The 20,405-nt window shown below is 41.8% G+C and overlaps 1 protein-coding gene across 1 annotated transcript in view; it reads left to right on the top strand.

The window, feature by feature from the left end:
- CD109 (CD109 molecule) overlaps positions 1 to 16,997 on the top strand; it is a 135,208-nt gene extending 118,211 nt beyond the window's left edge. Inside the window, exons 24-33 of the mRNA XM_004696541.2 lie at positions 2,441 to 2,522; positions 3,074 to 3,302; positions 4,499 to 4,664; positions 6,848 to 7,038; positions 8,482 to 8,637; positions 9,688 to 9,753; positions 10,152 to 10,294; positions 12,494 to 12,641; positions 14,325 to 14,427; positions 16,496 to 16,997. Of these exons, the coding sequence (XP_004696598.1) occupies positions 2,441 to 2,522; positions 3,074 to 3,302; positions 4,499 to 4,664; positions 6,848 to 7,038; positions 8,482 to 8,637; positions 9,688 to 9,753; positions 10,152 to 10,294; positions 12,494 to 12,641; positions 14,325 to 14,427; positions 16,496 to 16,671 (1,460 nt within the window). The 3' untranslated portion in view covers positions 16,672 to 16,997. The remainder of the gene's footprint in view (positions 1 to 2,440; positions 2,523 to 3,073; positions 3,303 to 4,498; positions 4,665 to 6,847; positions 7,039 to 8,481; positions 8,638 to 9,687; positions 9,754 to 10,151; positions 10,295 to 12,493; positions 12,642 to 14,324; positions 14,428 to 16,495) is intronic.
- Positions 16,998 to 20,405: the final 3,408 nt, after the last annotated feature.

Genomic DNA, 20,405 nt, shown 5'->3' with positions numbered 1-20,405 from the left:
ATTATAATAAATAATTTCTAATTTATCACGGGGTCACAGGTGGGGGAAAGGAGCTGATATCAAGGGCTCAAATAGGAATTAAATGTTTAGAAAATAATGATGGCAACATATGTATAAATATGCTGGATGCAATCGATGTATGGATTGTTATAAGAGCTTTAAGAGCCCCAATAAAATGATCTTTTAATTAAAAATAAAAGTCCTGATTTGTGGCAGACGGGACTGGTTTTGTCACCATGACAATGCACCTGCTCACACAGCCATCTCAGTGTCCCAGTTTTGGGCAAAAATCAGCATGCCTCTCTTGCCCCGTGCACCTGTGTGACCTTTTGTTTTCGCCGGTAAAGAGGGACATGAAAGGACAGCAATTTGATGACGTAGAAGAGGTGAAGAAAAAAACGAGGGAGGTACCATCAGCCATCCAAATAGATGAGTTTGAAAAATGTTTCTAGAGGAATCGCAGGTTTGACAAATTTGTTAAATGTAATGGAGAGTACTTTGAAGGTGATAAGGTTGTTTTGTAAAAAAAGTTAAATACATAGCTTTGACCAAAAAATTTCAGGCTGTTTTGGGTACCCCTTGTATGCATTTCTAGGTTCTCATTCCCGCCACCCCCCATCCTTTTTCTTTTTTTAATATACAAAGGTTTCCTTCTGTCAATGCTCTTTCAGAATGTGCTTTTTTTTAACGTAAGAGTATAACCTAATTACTACCCCTCTGTTCAGAGAGACCCTCACTGGTTTTCATAACGGCACAACACTCCATTGTTTCCATTGTGCTGTAACTTACTCAGCCAGTCTCTAATTTGGGGGCGTTAGGTAGTTTCCAGTATTTCTTCATCATCAATGATCCTGCAATTAGTCATTTTAGGCAGAGATGTTTTTATGTTGCTGTGGGTGTAACTTCAGGGTAGATTTCTAACAGGAATTTTTAGACCAAGCAATTAAAGACATTCTTTTATATAGGAGTTATTTTGAATTCTTTATTAGCAATGGATTCCTATTGGCTCCCCAGCAGAATGAGCGGCTAAAACTTTTGAATCTCTGCTGATTTGAAGGGTTGGAAATTCTGGCACGACTTTAGTTTGCATTTCTCATATTATGATTAAAGTTGCACTTTCCTTCATGTTAAAAGGGTCATTTTTTGGAAGTCTTTTCTCCAAGGATCCCTGGTGGCACAGCGGGTTTAGGCATTAGGTGATAATGAAAAAGTAGGCAGTTGAAATTCACCAGCTGCACCATGGGAGATAGATGAGGCAAACGGCTTCCGTAAACCCTCAGCAAACCTGAGGGAAGTTCTACTCTGCTCTTCACAGTTGCTCTGAATCAGAATCCATTCTATAGTAGTGGGCTTCCATTCTTTTGTCTTTTATCCATTTTTAATACCCCAAGCCCCCCAGATATGCTTCCATAAGTCTGGACTGACCCTATATCGGGTTTCCTAGACTGCTAATCTTTATGGGAGTAGACAGCCTCATATTTCTCCAGCAAAGCCCAACATCTAGAACATTCCTTATATACTACGTGTAGTAGCTACTTAGCTCTCTTCTAGTTTGCAAATATTTTCTATTAATTTGTGTTCTGTCTTTTAACGTACAGTGTGTTCTTGCCTTGGAAAAAGTGTGGGAAAAATTTTGTAATCAGAATTATTATTTTTTTCTTTGACGGCTGTGGATGGTTAGTGAACTTTTTCCCTTCACTGTTAGAGATTAACGTCTGTTGTTTATTGAGAGCTTGCCATCTAAAAGGAACTGTTTAGGGTTTTTTATATGTTGTAGTTAGGTGTTGTGCTGTTAATGTTAAGGCCAGCAGTTCGAAACTACCAGCCACTCTGTAGGATAAGGATGAGGCTTCCTATGCCTCTCTAGAGTCACAGTGTTGGAAACCCACAGGGGCAGTTCTATTCTGCCTTATAGGGTTGCTGTGAGTCATAATTGACTCAGTGGCAGTGAAATTGAGTTTTTAAGATCATGTTTAATCACTGCAAGGCAGGTGACAGTAAATTTGGAGCCAGCTAGACCTTGGGTAATTCCTAGCTTCACTAACAACCGTCTCTGCATCTTATGCTTGGCATTTTGACTCTCTGACTTCCAGTTTCACCAGCTGCAAAACGAGGATACTGATAGCACCTCCATTGTAGAGTTAGCACCTTAACTGAGTTAACACCTGCAGGGACTTTGAACAGTCCTGACGCATAGTTGGTGGTGAATAAATGTTGACTCTTTCATTGCTGGAATATCTGTGTGATGCAAATAGCTAAGTGTTCAACCACCAATAGAAAAGTTGTCGGTTTGAACCCACCCGGAGGCATCTCGGATGACAGGTTGGTGATCTACTTCAGAAAGGTCAAAGCTTTGGAAACCCTGTAAGTGATTCTATTGTACTACACGGGCTTGCCACGAGTGGAAATTAACTCCAAAGCCCCTCTTGTGTGTCCTCAGGTTACCAGAGAGAGCTTCTCTATCAAAGGGACGATGGCTCTTTCAGTGCTTTCGGGAATGATGACCCTTCTGGGAGTACTTGGTAAGTGTTTTTGCCAACTGGGCAAATTCATGCCACGGGATAGGATTTCACTAGGCCCAGATTACCATGACATTGACAGACATGTGGACGTTGACAGACATGTGGGGCTACTTTTCATTCTTTAAAAAGATTTTCAACGATCTGCCTTTGGGTCCTCAAGAAGTATGTAATGCAGTGTTCCTTAGTAAATATCAAGAACAGGGAGCAACCTTCGACAGCGTCTCTCTCTCTCGGAGTGTCAGATTCTCTCCATCTGTAAAATTGAAGGCCAGAGTAGTTGCTCTCTAACTTCCTTTCCACATCTGCTTTGTGTGAGCTCACCTGCATTTCGTGACCGCCTTGAAGGCGGAACAGAGTCCGCCTCCCTGGAAGAGGGTGTCTTGTCAGGTTTGTCTCTCTGCTGTCTTTCTTCCCCGGGTTCCTTTCTCCAGGTCTAGTCCAGTTTGGGAGTCTTCTGAGGGGGAAAGCATGGTGGTGGCTTTTTACTTGCTCGGCGGCATTTGGAGGGCTTGCTAATGTAAATCTTATGTAATTTCCCCCCTTTCACCCAGGTTGTCAGCTTTTGTTTTGAGATGTTTCCTGGAAGCGGATTCTTACATAGATATTGATCAGAATGTGTTACAAAGAACCTACACTTGGCTCAAAGGACATCAGAAATCGAATGGTGCATTTTGGGAGCCGGGAAGAGTGATCCACAGTGAGCTCCAAGGGGGCGCTAAAAGCCCGCTCACACTTACCGCCTACATCGTGACGTCGCTCCTGGGGTACAAAAAGTATCAGGTAGCTCCTCTTCAGAGGACCCCACGCAGAACAAATAGGCTAAGATATCGTCGTGCTTTCATACGCTTAGTGATGTCGATACAAATTTCACCACTAGGAAAGTAAACTTTTAGGGGAAAGATGGCTTTTTAGAATTGGAGACCATGTTCTTACAAGTTTAGGCTATGAAAGAAGATTTTTTAAAACTTCAAAAATATCATGGGGCGATGACAAAGTCTGATAATTTAGTACAAAGTGTACTCACACTCCAATGCTGAGGTACATCTGTGTACACATGGAAAGTGATGCTACTAAGCTACTTTTGCGCTAGAGCTGCCTTGATGATTGGTGCTTACTACTGCCAGTACTCACGTGATTGAAAACAGCCATTCTTTTTTATTGATCACACCCAAATCCACAGCCATCATAGCCACTGCCTGCTCATAGTGGTCCTCCCTTTAGGGTGAATTTTCACAGATGCAGACAGCCTCGCCGTTCTCCTGCAGAGTGACTGATGGGTTTGAACTATCGATCTTGCAGCTAGCAGCCCAACACTTAAATTGCTGTGTTCCAGGGCTCCTTTCTGTAAGGATTATAGCTGGGAGACCCTACGGGATAGTTCTACTGTAGGGCTGCTGTGACTCAGAGGTGACCCAAGGGCATGAGACATCTCCCTAGCTCGGCGTTAGACACATAGAAAGAAGGTATACTTAGTCTCTGCATTTAGAGCTTTACCCTTAACAACAGAAGAAATATTTTTCTCAAGACCTATTTTTCAGCCCATTTGTTTTCATGACATCCACTTGAAGAAACAATGGCAAACGCTCTGCTTCTTATTTCTTATTCCCGCTAAGGAATGGTGCTGCCTGACTTGCAAAGACTAAAAAGCAATGTTACTTTCAGAATGCACGGTGAATCTTTGAAAGTCAATGATCACTGCTGATTCCCACTGCTTGAGACAAGACCAGGTGCTTAATAAGACACAAATGAAGTTTTTGAGTGAATCTGTGTACTTTTTTAAAAGATCATTTTATTGGCGGCTCTTAGAACAATCCATACATCCATTGTATCAAGCACATTTGTACCTATGTTGCCATCCCTATTTTCTAAACATTTACATTCTATTTGAGCTTTTGGCTCTTTCTATGTGTTTTTATCCAAATATGTGGTCATAGGTTCTTTAGAAGAGTAATATATGTTTCGATTTCCTCTTCAAGCCTAATATTGATGTGCAACAGTCTATCCGTTTCTTGGAGATGGAGTTCAGTCAAGGAATCTCAGACAACTACACTCTGGCCCTTGTGACATACGCACTGGTGTCAGTGAGGAGTCCTTTAGCCCCGGAAGCTTTGGATATCCTAACTCAGAGAGCAGAGCAAGAAGGTAATGTGTGGAGTCACTAGGACCTGTCTGGGGGTTAGAGTATTGTGTGCATTATAAATTGTAGAAATTACATGAGAACATTATCCGAGCACGGAACACATCTTCTGAATGAGTTGAAAAATGAAACATGGAATATATTCTAGAGTCTAGATCAGCGGTTTTCAACCTGGGGGTCGAACGACCCTTTCACAGGGGTTGCCCAATTCATAAGAGTAGCAAAATTACAAGTTTGAAGTAGCAATGAAAATAGTTTTTTGGTTTGGGGGGGTGGTCACCACAACATGAGAAACTGTATTAAAGGGTTGTAGCATTAGGAAGGTTGCGAGCCACTGTGTCTAAACCAATTTAATCACCTCAAAAAGAAACCTGTCCTTTCTTCCTGCCTCCATCTCATTCCCTCCCAGTTCATCCCTAAGCCATCACTAATGGACATCTGTCCCTGCAGACTTCCCTGGGCCTTTGGCTGCTTCTAATCAGCATGTTTCCAAGGTTCATCCACATTGCATCAGTCAGCAATTCTTTCCTTTTCATAAACTTTCTTTTATTATAGTAAACAGATAGAACATTAGTCATTTTAGCCATTTTTAAGAGCACAATTCAGTGGGCATTAATGACATGAAGTAATGCAATTTATTATTTTTTATAGTGGAATATTGCATGGTTCTACCACTTGCAAATTAAAAATCCGTTTATCATTTGATGACTATTTGGGGGTTTCTGCTCACTCGCTATTATGAATCACGTTATTATGAACATTCATGTTCAAGTCTTGGTTGGATTCTTTTTTTTCCCCCTTGGATAGCTATCTAGCAGTGGAATCACTGGGTCAGATGGTAATTTCATGTTGGATAATCTGGGCATTCATGGTTTATATATGATTTCTGAACCATGTGAGAGTCCACTGTAGATGACACGCCTGAATAAGTTCAGAGACCGTCCTCTTTCATAACCCTACGGCAATGATCAAACCCAGGACATTGAACATCACCATGGTCACTAATGTACGGCCTGGCTCCAAGTTTACCAAGTATGTCTTTTATGGCCATTGGTTTTTCCTGACCCGCAGTGCCCTCCAGCTGGGGGCATGCAGTGCCTGCATTCAGTTGTCCAGGCCTTCAGTCTCCGGCTGTCGGGCTCCTTCTCTTTTGGTTGCTTGGTAAAATGTCCTTCCTTTAGACCAGAGGTTCTCAAGCTGTGGGTTGCGACCCCTTTGGGGGTTGAACGACCCTTTCACAGGGGCCGCCCGATTCATAACAGTAGCAAAATTACAGTTTTGAAGTAGCAATGGAAATAGTTTTTTGGTTGGGGGCTGTGGTCTCCACAACATGAGGAACTGTATTAAAGGGTCGCGGCATTCAGAAGGTTGAGGACCACTGGTCTAGATGGATCCAGACGTGGCTATACTGCTTCTAGTCTCCTTAAGAGTCTCCCAGGGCTTTTTCCTTTAGCTCTGGCCTGACTGCCTTCAGTGACTCCCCGGATTCCTTCGCCCCATTTTTGATGTGGAGGCCTTGAATGGTCTCTGAAACTGTGAGTTCTGGAAAGACTTGGTATCCAGTTCTGGTTCTGCAGCTCACCTTAGGAGCTTCCATTTCCCAACAGGACCGTGTGAGCACCACTGATTTTAGGGCGGCGTGGTGGGTTGTGCATTGGAGCTGCTAACTACAAGGTCAGCAGTTAGAATCCACCAGCAGTATGTGTTTGGATGAGAGAGATAAGGTGGGAGGGGCAAGATCAGATCTGTAGGGTGGAAAGGGTAAAGTTTCCCAACAAATATTCTCCGAGGACAGGCTCGCTCCCCTTGTAGAATGGCAGGCGCTTTGCTGTGCAGGAAAGAAAGCCTCTGTGGCCCAGATTTCTTGGCCTTTTTCTCACCTATGCTATCTTCAGTTTTCTTAAAACTTCTTCATAATAAAAGCCACCATGATGGTCCCCTGTTTTTTGAGGAAATCTATCAAGATTTCTGCTTTGGGAAACAAAGCAGTCGCTATAGCCTTCTGAATGGACTTCTTTGTCCTGAATGTAACTGGCCCAGCAGTTCCCTTTGGAAGCTGCTGTTTTGATGGGATGTTTTGGAAGGCATCCTAGCAAGACCAAGGCAAGTGTAATATTTCTGAGAGCCTACTGTGTGACACAAAGTGCGATTCTTCTGTAGTTGATTGAATGTTAACTTTCTCTAACAGGAGACATGCAATTCTGGGTGTCATCAGTGTCCACACTCACGGAATCTTGGCAGCCAAGGTCTCTGGATATCGAAGTTGCTGCCTATGCACTGCATTCCTACTGCTTGCAGTTTCAGGTTCCTCAGGGAATTGCAGTCATGAAGTGGCTAAGCAAGCAAAGAAATAGCTGGGGAGGTTTTGCATCTACACAGGTGAGAAATCTTAGTTTAAAAAAATGTGTGTGTATACATATACATCTACATATACATATACATGTATATACTTGATCATTTAAGCATTTACTAATTCAAAGATTTACATTACTAATATGAATTTTTGTATTCATGACAAACTCACCTCTGATATTTATTAGGAATAAATTAATTTCTTAACTATATTAGCTACTCTTCATCTGTCCTGGTAACTGACATGAACGTAGATGTACAGCTCAATTCAGCAAGTCTTTGCTGAGCGCTCATGTGAACCAGGCCCAGGAGATTCAAAGATGAGCATGGAAGAGTATCTTAGTTACTTAGTGTTGCTGTAACAAAAATACCACAATGAACAACTTTGAAGAACAGATATCTGTTTTCTCAGTGTCCAAGAAGAAGCTTGACATGTGAATTCAGGATGTGATTTTGTCAGTCGCTCCAGGAAGTCTTTGGCATTTCTTGCCCTTCCCGATGCTTGTCTTCGCCCCCACTCATGGTCCTGTGTGTTTCCAGGCCTGTTGTGCTGTTTTATTGCTCAGAAATGATTAGGTTGAGGACCCACTCTACTCTGATATGACCTCATTAAATAAGAAGAAAAATATCTCACAAAAATCAGAAAACATTCTATTTTTAATAGAGTCATATTTACAAGTACAGGGGTTATACTTTTAATATATATTATTTGGGGGAGGGACATAATTCAATCCATTCAATCCTAGAGAGTTCCATCCTCAAGGAAGATGGATGGTTGTGTAGTGGATGTCATAAACAATACAAAATTTAGTCACTGGAGACATTGATATATGGGTAGTTCCCAATGTCTGATGCATTTGAGTTAGGATGAACTGCTTAAAGAAGTGGCATTGGTGTGTGTGTGTGCAATGTTTGACATTGTCTGGCTACCCAAGGCGGAAGGAGGACTCCTCTGAGGGAGAGGGCAGACATACCTCCACCCCCCAACATGCTGACTTGCTTTGCACTGTTCTGACACCTTTCCACAGCACGCAGTTTCTCTGCTGGTCTTGATACTCTTTTACAATGGCCACACGGAACTCCCAGACTGCTCACAATTGTGAGCCTTCAGTAAGTGGCTCCTAGGGCATTAAGGCTGTGGTTCTTTTGTCTGCACTGTTTCTTTTCAGCCGTGCCATGGGGCATGCCCTGGCCTCTGGCCTCTCAACTTTGCAGATCCTTTGCCTCTCAGCTCCTCAGTCTCACCGTATTTGTAAGTTTGTATGTAATACGTCCAACCCCCAAAGACAAATAGAGCTCATATTTACAAAGATAGTAGTAATAAAAGACAATAATTATGAACACTGGAGGGAAGAAAGGTATTTGGCTATGTCAGAACCAACTTACAATGGAGTTGTCAACATAGAACTGTGCCATAAGTTGGGGGCGACCCATGTACTTAGATGCACAAACATTGTACTTCCTCAACAGGACACCATTGTGGCCTTGAAAGCCCTTTCCGAAGTTGCAGCCCTAACAAGCACAGAATGGACAAACCTCCAAGTGACAGCGATGGGGCCTAGTTCCCCAAACCCTGTAAAGTTTCTGATTGACACACAGAAACGCTTTCTGCTTCAGTCAGCAGAGGTAGGTAACGCAGGGTGTGAACAAGGGGTGGGTATTGAACATTTTGTGTGGATGATTCTTTGAGCTGGAATACGACTTTATTACCATTATGCTTATTTCCACGAAGATTTCTTCCCAGGGCCTTGTAGAGAGACAGGGAGGAAGAGGTGACCTCCTCTGGTTGAATGTGCTGAGCTGGGAAAGGCTGAAGGAGATAGGAACTTGGGAAAGATTTGTGGAAAAGATGAACATGGTCTTATTGGGAAAGGGATTACTGTACACTGAATTCCTATTCGCCGTAGGCACTATGCTAGACTTGTTTGGAAAAACTTTTTTCCCCTATTTAATTCTCAAATAACACTAGGAAGTAGATCTTTTTTCCTCATTGGATGCACGATGAAATGAAAATCTAGAAAAGCTACGTAGCTTCCGCAAAATTATGTACTAGCAGGAACAGAGCTAGGGTTTGAACGCCAGATGCAAAGGTCATGACTATTTCAGTTGTATTACATGTTCGGGTAGGAGAGTTGAATAGAATCAGTAGTAAAATGCTTATTTTCCAATGGAATAAAGAGATGCCCCAGTCCCTAACTTTATTGCCTTGGCTAGCCATGTGGGAAGTTAGGGTAGCGGACAAAGATGATGACTTCGAGGCTGGAAACTGAGGAAGAGGGGTGCTAGGAAGGAAGCAAAAGGAAGAAGGCTGAGGTTGTCAGTGATGCCCTGTCACTGTGCTCCCAGGAAGGCCAGAGGAGTAAGGGCCTGGCTAAGGAAGCTTAGGGGAGAGCTGACATGCATGTTTCCCAGCCCTGAGTGGAAGGCGGAGCTGTCAGGGCTCCTGCAGTGCCCTCCCGAAGGACAGAGGGCAGGGTGTCCAGAGACACTACACTCCTCTTTTTCACCTCATTGACTTGGCCCTAACTTTTGATCTGTAAGGCTGTGTAAAGCGCGTTGTCTATTCCATAGAGGGCTTATATTTTCATGAGCGATAACACTGATTTTGTGTTACTTGAAACTACACAGATATAGAAAACTAACCTCCCTCACAATATCCTCCATACTTTTATTCAGCTTCCTGTGGTGCAGCCAACTGCAATTAATATTTCTGCAGAAGGTTTTGGATTTGCTATTTGTCAGGTATGTAATAATGCTTATTTTCACTTAGTGAGCTGCAACTTTTCAGAATAATTCTTGAGTTTGAGACATTGCTAATCTTTAGCTAACTTGTATAAAACTCCTAGTGTTTTATATCTATGACTTAGGCAGAATAAGTCATCCTCTTTAATAAAAAACATAGTACAGATACTTCCAGCTAATGAGTAGACAGTAATGGAAAGGATTAATAATCTATTTGAAAACATCTCTTGGAGAGTATGCTTTTTTTGAAGCAAAGTTTAAAATTCTCTAATATGATTCATATAAATTGTTAGGGAATCTTCCACCTTTAAAAGTTTTATACAATACAACTCAGAAATACAGAATGATGGCAATTTATTATAAAAAATTTACTGCTAATTTCTTGTTATTTACTACAGCTCAACGTTATTTATAATGTGAAAAATTCAGAATCCTCTAGACGACGACGAGCTCTCCGGAATCAAGAAGCCTTTGATTTAGATGTTGCTGTGCACGATGAGGAGCATGATGGGAACCACTTGAATCTGAGTGTTTGCACAAGGTCGGCCTTTGTATAGGCCCCTCCTTCTCCTGCTTCTCCTCTCACTCGTTTTTTTTTAGAAAAAAGATTTAATTTCAGATAGTAATGAATTGCAATACTTATTACAGTGATTAATTTTAGTAACCAGGTACAATAAATAAAGGATTTAATTACAGATAGTTATTTAACCATGCAATTACACATAGTTGTTTAGCCATATTAATAGAAGGAATTACATTTAACAAAGAATTGAGTTGTATATTATATTATACTTTAGATTACAAACTTGAAACACTGCTACTTATATTTAAGCCTTTCTTAAACTTGTCTAAAAATTAAGTATAACTTTCCCAAATATATATATCTATAAACACATTTGAGTAAAAATACATACTAACACGTTTCAGGTCTAGTTTAAGACAACTTTAAATTAACCAGCTATGCTTAATATTCAAGAAATTGTTACTTCTTGTGATTAGCTTGTCTTTCATTGAAAAAATGATTCCAGATTCACATTTAGCCTGTGACATTTTTATTCCCAAACTTGTATGAAATGCAAATAATACTTTAAGTGAATTTCTCAGTGGCATATTATAAAAAGATTACCTGATGTTTCAGACTCTGTACTCTCATTAGTAGGGCCTAAGCCATTGCTTATCTCAGAGAGGTTTTCTGTGTGGCGTGATGGTATAACAAATTATTGTTCTGGCTGGTACAAAGACCATGTCTCCAAGGCACTTTTGAGGAAGTGTGGAAAATCACCGACTATAAACAGAGTGACTGTTTTTCTCCTCTGTTAATGTCACTCTGCTGCAAACACCTGTAGTTTCTAGCCAGATGTTTTCAAAAGCATATGCTCTGGCTAAGCGCATCACCCAGCAGACGACTTCAGCTGCTTCACGTTGCTGAACAGGCTAAAGTCAGCACGCGCAGTGTCTGGCTTTTCTTTTATTTATTTATTTATTTATTTTTATTGGGGCTCATACAATTCATCACAATACATAGATCAATTGTGTAAAGCACATCTATACATTTGTTGCCCTCATCATTCCCAAAATTCGCTAGCCTCTAATTTTCCATTTCCCCCCCTCCCCTTCCCTTCCTCCTCCCCTCTCCCCCATGCACCCCTAATGATTTATAAATTATTATTGTATCTTATATTACACTGTCCGGCGTCTCCCTTCACCCACCCCTCCGCTGCCCGTACCCCAGAGAGGAGGCCACACGTAGCTCCCTGTGATCCATTCCCCCCTACTACATCCCCTTTCCCTTCTGGTATCGCCACTGTCATCCCTGGTCCTGAGAGGTTCCTCTGTCCTAGATTCCCTGCGTTCCCAATTCCCGTCTGTACCGCTGTGCATCATCTGGCTTTTCAATCAGTCGGGTTTGGCAGGCAGCATTTTGCTCCTCTAAAGAGCAAGCTTCTCTAACGCCCCTCTTGCTTTTGCCATCTGAAATGACAGCAGGAGCGGGCGCAGCAGCTTTCCAGAACCCGGCTGAGCTCTTTCTCCTCCAAACAAAAACACGCCTGCCACCTGCGCATTTTAGAAAAAAATATTTATTTTCAAGGCGACAAAATGTTGGTGCTCAGATCCCTTGATTGGGTTCAGCAGGCTGAGAGAACTGTGCAGGGTAACAAACTTTCCAAGGCTTGTGATCGTCTCAAGGTGGCCAAAGAGAACACAGACTGCACCTCGAATGCAGGAGAACAAAGGGAGGCCTCCCCCACCGCTCCTCTTTAAAACCAGCTGAAGGAACGGTTCCCAAGCACCTGGCTGGGGCCTTCCCCTGAGTGGTCAAGAGACGCCCCTTTGTCAGCTCCCGACTTTGAGCTGGAAAGTTTAGTGCCGTTCATGTGAGAGGAAATTGAAAGTTGAAATTCAGTTCGGAATCACCGCTGGAAAACCCATTGTCTGTTGAAAGGGCATGTGGGTTACCCCTGTCGTGCCCTATGCAGGCATTTCCATACGGTATGACCTGGAAAAGGAGTAGGGCATCATGTCATCATCACTCACAGGGCTGGAAGGTATGCGCACATCACATGTGCAGTTATTGGATAACCTGGTTTGAAATTTTCCCTGATTAAAATGTTTTGGGATGATTTTTACTAGAATTCAAAGAATAAACTTAGCTCTTTGGATTTCTGTATGCATACCATTCACCACCATCAACTTTTGTTTTTCCTGCAAGTGTCCTTACACCCTCTCCTCTTCGGTTTAGGTTTTTAGGACCAGGTGGGAGTGGCATGGCCCTGATGGAAGTTCAGCTGCTCAGTGGCTTCTCTGTGCCCTCAGAGGGGATTCTCCCGAGTGAGACAGTTAAGAAAGTGGAGCATGATCACGGGAGACTCAACCTGTACTTGGATTCGGTAAGGAGGGTCGCCCGTGGGTGGCTGCTGACACAGCCGGGCTCAGAAACCTCGTTTGCTTGTTTGGTTTTAGTCATTGTCACATCTCTGTCTGTCTGTGTCCAGGAATGGTATTAGCATGACAGCCATTTGTTTGTTTGTATTCAATAAAAAAAAGAAATAGTAATAAAATTAGTTTAAGGAGAATCATGTTTGATGATGATCCCATGGAGGGTCCAGCTAATTAAATTAGTACTTCCTGCAAGATGTAAGAAATAAAGAAATTGCCATAGTGTAATTTAAAAGCTTTGGTAGACCACACCTTCTTCTGAGGACCTCCGCTTCAGCACACTGCTAGAAGTCTTTGTTTGGGAACTGAACATGAAAGTCAGTGTTGTGGAGTATTTCATGAAGCTCGCCACGGAATCCAAAGGGCGCATATTCCTGCGTGGAGAATTTAGGTGTTTAAATTAAAGAATGATGTCTGAGGTTTCATCTTGACACAGTATAATTAATCATCCTACACTTTTCTCATTGCTATAGGAAAATTATTGTTCCAAGAAAAAGGGGCAGAAAATGTGAGGACTTTAAGTTCTGAACGCTGTGTCAACAAAGAATCCCAGAGTGTATTGTATTTGTTATCAAAAACTGATGACTTATGCTTTCATTCTCTTCTAACATTGATATGAAACTCGTAGGTCGAATTGAAATGGAATTCTGAACATTCTGAGGGTTTCGTGTGCAGTGGGGCGAGAGCCGGGACTGCATATGCTTCTTATTTCAGTTTTGCTAAGGATGAATCACAAAGAGCTTGCTGAGTATCTGTTTTTTTAATCTGGTTTTGGAATTTTCTAAGGACTTCAGAAAGACTTTAGACTCCGGTTTCAATCCTGTGAAAACTCATTCCGAGTCTCTTGTGTCTCTTACTGTTCAGAAGTTTTTATCTATTGAATACTGCTTGAAATCCATGAGCCCGATTTGGAAGTGACTTGGAAAAAATGGAGGTTTTTTTATCTAGTGAAGCAACTAGAGTGGGAGTTTCACTTGTACCTCAGATGTCCTTGTTAGTGGTGTTCTTGAGTGTCCAGGACTTTCTGACGGATGCACTCTGACTTCCCATTTACTGTTCTCGGGAATGGAATGTATGAATGAATCAACGAGCTTCAGATTCCTTCACTAGTGTCCTTTGCCAAATCTGCGGACTTTACCCTTCTTAGAGGCAAGAGTATTGAGTTTGCACGTCAGTCGGTCAGTCAGTCAGTCGGTCAGTCGGTCGGTCGTCGGCTGCAGGCTGCACCCTCGGCTCAGGAGAGCTTCTTGGGTCCAGTGGCGCCAATGGGTTCTTCAGAGGAGAGGGCTGTAGTGCGTCATGAGCGGTTGACCCCGCAACCGGGGACGGGGACCGCATAGTCAGTCACAAGTGCTGTGCTCTTGGAACTGCTTATGTCACCACCTAGTTCTTAGCTTCCCTGTCAGGAAAATGGAAGTGAGAACAACAGCCCTCCTGTAAGGCTTGCTGGTTGAGGTCCATGCGATGCATCGTAAAAAGTACTTCGTGCGCAGTGCCTGGCGTGTAGAAGTCCTCCCTGGATGATGGCTTCTGTCTGATTCCTAAATTGATTATAAAACAAACCAAAGAAACCCTTTAATTTTATCATGACTACATTATCTGCCACCCCCTCAAGAGTCTTTTGTGTTTTTAAGGTAAATGAAACCCAGTTTTGTGTTGATATTCCTGCTGTGAGAAACTATAAGGTTTCAAATACCCAAGATGCATCGGTCTCCATAGTGGATTACTATGAACCAAGTAAGTGTGTACCGCAATCCCTGATACCTTTATTTAGAAGTTAAAGCAGGCATTTCTTTAATTGATCTTTTTCCAAGTGGCCACTTCACTTATTGGATGGCTTACAGGAGTGGAGAGGACTGGGAGATTGAAAGCAGGAGGTGAGCTTTCCACTTAAATGAAGAGAATTGACCATTACAGAAGTCCCACGATCCATCTGTCATTGAGCATGTGAAATACCATAAAGTGATATATCACACTTAGAATGGCTTACATTTTCAGTTCACAACGACCAAGTTTACCCAGAAAAATGGGGAGCGTCCACTTATGTTTAGTTTCCAGCATTTGCTTATATTCCAAGCACTCGTTCCATCTGGTTCCTGTCGTAAAGTGGAAGTTCTTCCGAGGAAAACAGCAGCAGCGCCCTCAGAGCAACAGCCTCAGCTCTGCGGGGTTGGCAATTTGTTTCTTGAGGTGTCTGTTCTTTTGTTAAAATTTACACATTATTATCACAGTTTTTTGGTGTGTGTATCAAGAGAAAAGGAGTCTGTTTGGAAAAAAAATAGCTGCTTTTGAATTTTACTGTTAGTTTCTTATTTTATGAAGTGACAGAAATTGAGATGTGGATTTACCAATGTAGACCAGACCCACGCAGGCTAGTAAATCTATGTTCAGTCACAGAGTGACGTTTTGTGAACATGCTGTCTCTAGGCTCGCATGTCTAATTATAAGTCATATCCTGGTAACGCAGTCACATGAACATCGTTATACACATATTTGTTGGTAGCTTTGATAGAATATTTATTTAGGCGATATATTGTGCTCTCACTTTAAGCCATTGAACCATTTCCTCTCATCTTTTTTTTTCCTGTTGAATTGTTTGTTTGGAGAAGAGCCTATGCTGAGGTTCTTATGGGGCATTTTGGGAAAATTATGTAGCCTCACCTCCTCTTTTTGTTTTCTAGGGAAGAGGTTTGATACACTGTGGAGACCCAGCAACAGTACCTGGTTATCCAACTTCATTAACATACCATATATACTCTTGTATAAGTTGTTTTTTAGCACATTTTTAATGCAGTTTCTGTGGTAAAATTAAGTGCCTCGGCTGATATTTGGGTCAGCTTATACTCGAGTATATAAGGTAATTGCAAAATCCCCCAGTTGATGTTTCTCAAGTGACCAGAGCAGGTTTTAAATATTTAAGGGGAAACACACACACACACACACACACACACACACGATTCAGACTATGCAAGTGTTTTGTAGAAAACAATTTACTTTTGAATGGGGTACTGTAAAATGGAAATGTGGAAAGACTGAATAGTGAAATCCTAACAATCCATTAAAAAACACCCTAAAATTAGAAGACATTAAAAACAAACATACAAACAAAAACCCTCTGAGATCTCATGGAGAAATTTGGAAACAGAATGTGCTTTTTAAACAGATGTTGTGAAAATTAAAAATCCTCGTAGTACAGCAATGAACACATTTACTGTCATTTTCTAGCTGCTTCATATAGAACTTTTTATATAGAATTTTTATAATAGGCAGTGCTCTCTCAATTTCCCTCAGTTGACTAAGTAATATTTCAGTACTATTCCAATGCTGTTTGCTCAGTGTTTTACATTCACAAAGGACATTGCCCAGGCAGACTTCTCTGACGTGTGTATACTTTTTTTTTTTAACAAAGCCGATGATAAAAATCTCTGTGAATTACTGGGCATTTTATTTGAATGCGGACAATGTAGCTCTAGAGAAGGCTGAACAATTCTCAAGTTAAACTCTGTCCCGTTGCAATAGGAGATTAAAGTTGTGCAAGTGCACTCCGTGTTCTCCCTTTTAATTCTGGCCAACTGCTGGTGGGGGATCGATTGGACTGGAAGCATTGTTTCTCTCTTGGGTTGGGTTAGCAGTTTGGACCCCTCTTGAACTGATGTAACATCTCAGTTGTTTCTTCTAAAGAACAATGAAATCATGTCAAGAATGGAAAGCGGAGGAGAGTGTTTTGGATTGCTCTTAGGTTTTGGCAGCGGGAACGTTTCCAAACAAGGGAGCTGTGTAAACTGATGTCTGCCCCTTTGAACAGGGAGACAAGCGGTGAGGAGCTACAACGCCAAGACGAAGCTGTCCTCCTGCGACCTTTGTGGGGACGTCGCTGGCTGCCGCCTGTGCAAGGATGGAGCTGCAGGCGCCCCCCGTCACTGGTGGGCCATTTCAGCCCTCTGCGTCTCGCTTCTGTGCTCTTTGCAGCGTTGGCTGTGATTTCTTCCTTAAGGACTCGGGCTCACACTAACATTTCCAGAAATCACATGCCTTTGCTTTGTTTTCGTAATGAATATGGCTTCTATATTGAAAAACACGTTTTCTCTTTTTTTTTTGTAGGGTTAGGGCGGGGGATGGATGATGATCTGTGTATATGTAGGTGCTAGTACACGTCGCTGCATACGTTTCTTCATCTGGCCTCCACCTGAAAGAAACGTCAAAGTGATTGCATTTATATTTCTTTAGTTCCCCTCCCGAAATGTTTCAGGATCTTTTTTCGTTGTGTGTGTGGTTTGTTTTCTCCAGAATAAAAATGTTGAGTGAGAGTATTTTCATTTTCGAAAGGAGACGAGCCTATCTTCTTAAGCATTAGGATGTGCCAGTGTTGGCTAATGTAGTGCTAAAGATGGAGGCCCTGGGAACTGGCACTCAACAACCTGGGGGGCGGCGGGTGGGGGGTGGTCCGCTCCCTTCCTGTTCCCAAGGGAACCTTGTCCCTCACCCCATTCCCAGTGGCCTTAGTGTGCATGTTTTTTTCTCTTTTTAAAAAAAAATCATTTTATTAGGGGCTCATACAACTCTTATACATGTCTTCTTTTTTTCTAGAAGGTGGGTGGTGAATGTTTGAATATGTCAAGTGGTCTTTTTCCCACTCCAATTCTGATCACACACCTCAGAGAAGAGGGAGAGAGGGAGTGTGCTTTCCTGTGCTTCACACCCTGTGGCTCAGTGTGCTGCAAGCTGCCCTCGTGTCTCCGTCCCACAGACTGCCGCTATTTCAGGGAGGATGGCCTGGGAGACCACAGCATGTGACATGCGGATGTAAACTGGAAAATCTCAGACCAGGAGGCACACGTTTGTGAGTGACAGGGCACTGTAAGCCAGGAATACAGAGAAATACCGTATTCAACTCAGCAGACGAATCTGAATGTAGACTGAGAAAGAAGGTGGGGTTTGGGGGGGCTCAGAAAGTCATGGTGTGACTTCTGATGTGAAGTACTTTACAGCCTTAGAGAAGGATCCTGTAGAACACGAGTGAGGAACCTTTCACCTGCCAAGGGTTTTTCTTATATTTAGAACCTCATTCTCAGGCCATTCTGGTCAAACTATTAACTCACCCCTCTGTTTCTCTTTGATGAGATGTGTGATGTTAGTGGGCATTGATGATTTCGTGGACCTTTGCTTTATAAGCCCAATGGGCCGGATGGTCCTCACCCCTGCTGTAGAAGCCTAGCCAGGCTCACATGGGGAGTGTTCAATGACTAGCGGCCTGGTGATGTCCCATGCTGATGCTGACCTGTAAGAAGTTCCTGAATTTTGAGCACATGGATTGTTGGTCATTCTGAATTCTAAGGGATAATTTGTATCACTCTGAAAATTTTAAAGAAAAATCGTTACTTCTCTTTCTCTCCTTTCCCCCCACCCTTCTTTTCTTCCTGTCTTTCTATTTTTATTTCCCAATGAGAAATATTGACATATTTCAATATACTAAAAAAATTGATGGCCTAATTTTGCACCTTAACTCATGGCATGTCCCTTGATGGACATGAAAAAAAACCAAAACACCAATTTTCACTAATGTCAGAATCTACACTATAATTTCTTTTGAACTATTGAAAAAATTAATTCTTTGAAAATAAAGTATGCAAACACAACTTTTAAAGTTAATTTTAAAATAAAGTGTACCTATAAATGAGTTTTAAGTAATTGTCATGGAGTGGATGTCCATGTATTGCATTTTAAGAGTTAGCAACATTCTGTTTTCTGAACCTTGCAATCCTAGATGAAGAAAATAGATACTAAGAGAGCAACCTATGGAGAGCGCAGCTGCATTTCAAAGAACTAACTTTTTTGTATTCATGTCTTTTCGCCCTCCAGCTTTCGGGTAGGTGTGAAATGCTGACTTTTAAGTTAGCAGCCAAGTGCTTTAACCATTGCTCCATCAGGACTCCTTGGAGATGATACCATCTCATAATGAAGTTGGGAGGGTGCTGACATGATGTCTCATTTCTCTGCCTTGCCCTGTGAATCTTCCACTGATCATTAATTTATATTGCTCTAAATATTTTGTACTGCCCTTCCCGTGTCATATATTGGGAAACACTAGTATGGAAAGGCCAATGGAAGACAGAGTAGCTTTTTAAGACCACATTTCCTCATTTAAACACTCGTATTCTGTGTATGAAACACTTCAAATGTTCAGGTGAGAAGTCACGTCGTAGCTGATCTCTACATGCATTAAGAAGAACATGGAGAAAGGAGACGAGGGGCTTAGCCCTGTGTCAGGCTGCAGTGGACTTAGGGCGAAGTGTGGACATCTTGCCCACCCTCCTAACTAACGCACAGAGAACTTGCTGTGCTACAAGAGGCAGGGGGGTTGGAGAAATTAAAATGAAAAGTGGGTTTGGATTAAAATAAGAGTAAGAAGTGTGCTTGGATTAAGATTAAAATTTGGATTAGAATGATTGCTCCTGGCACAGAAACACACAACCTCATGTTACCTGTAAATTGAAATTCTTCCATTCAGGATGGTATCAATTTCATTTATTGATGTGAACTAATTGAAAGCCCCTTCTCTTCCACTGATTGGGAACCTTCTTTATACAGCAGCATATATTACTTCCATTTTTGACCAGTTAGTGCAGTGGTTCTCAACCTTCCTAATGCCACGACTCTTTAATATTCTTCTTCATGTTGTGGTGACTCCCCCAACCTCAAAATTATTTTCACTGCTACTTCATAACTCATTTTGCTACTGTTATGAATCGGGTGACCCCTGTGAAAGGGTCAGTCGACCCCCAAAGGGGTCACGACCCACAGGTTGAGAGCCGCTGTGGTTCCAGAGACTGAATGATGGGAACAAGAAATAGCCAACAATATTGGGCCAGAGCAGCATGTTCATATTTGGTTTCACCACCCTCGCACCTTCAATCATAATTTTGAAAAAGAAACTAAACCTATGGAAATAGACCAAGTCAATGAAGTGCTTGCTTATGTTCTCTTACACGCTTCGTTTGTCCAAATACTCATTTTAATTCGCATCGTGGCTCAATGATAATTTGAACATTGCACATAAACAGATTCAGCTATGCATCTATTTCCCAGCAGTCTGTTTCTTAAATATGCAATACCACAGCCTGAATGTGGAAATCTCCAGAATTGTAGGCAGTGTAACTCTCCCCACCCAATTCTTTTGAGCTTGGGTATAGTTACTTTTAAAAAGTTAACTCGTGTTTGCCCTAATTTCTGTTTATGTTAGATAAAGCCATAAGTAAGCTGGCCTTATTTTGACCTAATTAATTAATGCCACATTTCAGGATGTTGCTTGGCATTTAAAAAAATATATTTGAGATCTAATTTTTTATTGGTCTTTAAAGTTTTTTTAAATTTTTTGAGTCATGAGGGAAAAGAAGAGGCACTCGAGAGAGACGACCCTCCTGACTTCTCCACTAACTGCCAGTTTTTATTTTCACACCAGAGGAGAAAGCTTACAAAAGTTCAAATACAGGGACCATACTAGGGCACAGCAACTTCCAGTGCAAGATGCTTTCATGATTTATAATTAAGAAACATTCTCGCACTAATACACATTCTCGTATGATTAACAAATATTCTCATATTTGAGCACTTTTGGGGTTCTTTAAAAAATCATTTTATTGGGGGCTCTTACAGTTCTCATAACATTCCATACATCAGTTGTATCAAGCATGTTTGTGCATATGTTGCCACCATCA

Source organism: Echinops telfairi, unplaced genomic scaffold, assembly GCF_000313985.2.
Source record: "Echinops telfairi isolate 266 unplaced genomic scaffold, ASM31398v2 ScPeMD7_3533;HRSCAF=4204_0, whole genome shotgun sequence".
Taxonomy (NCBI): Eukaryota; Metazoa; Chordata; class Mammalia; order Afrosoricida; family Tenrecidae; genus Echinops; species Echinops telfairi.
This window is presented reverse-complemented; position numbering and strand designations above follow the sequence as displayed.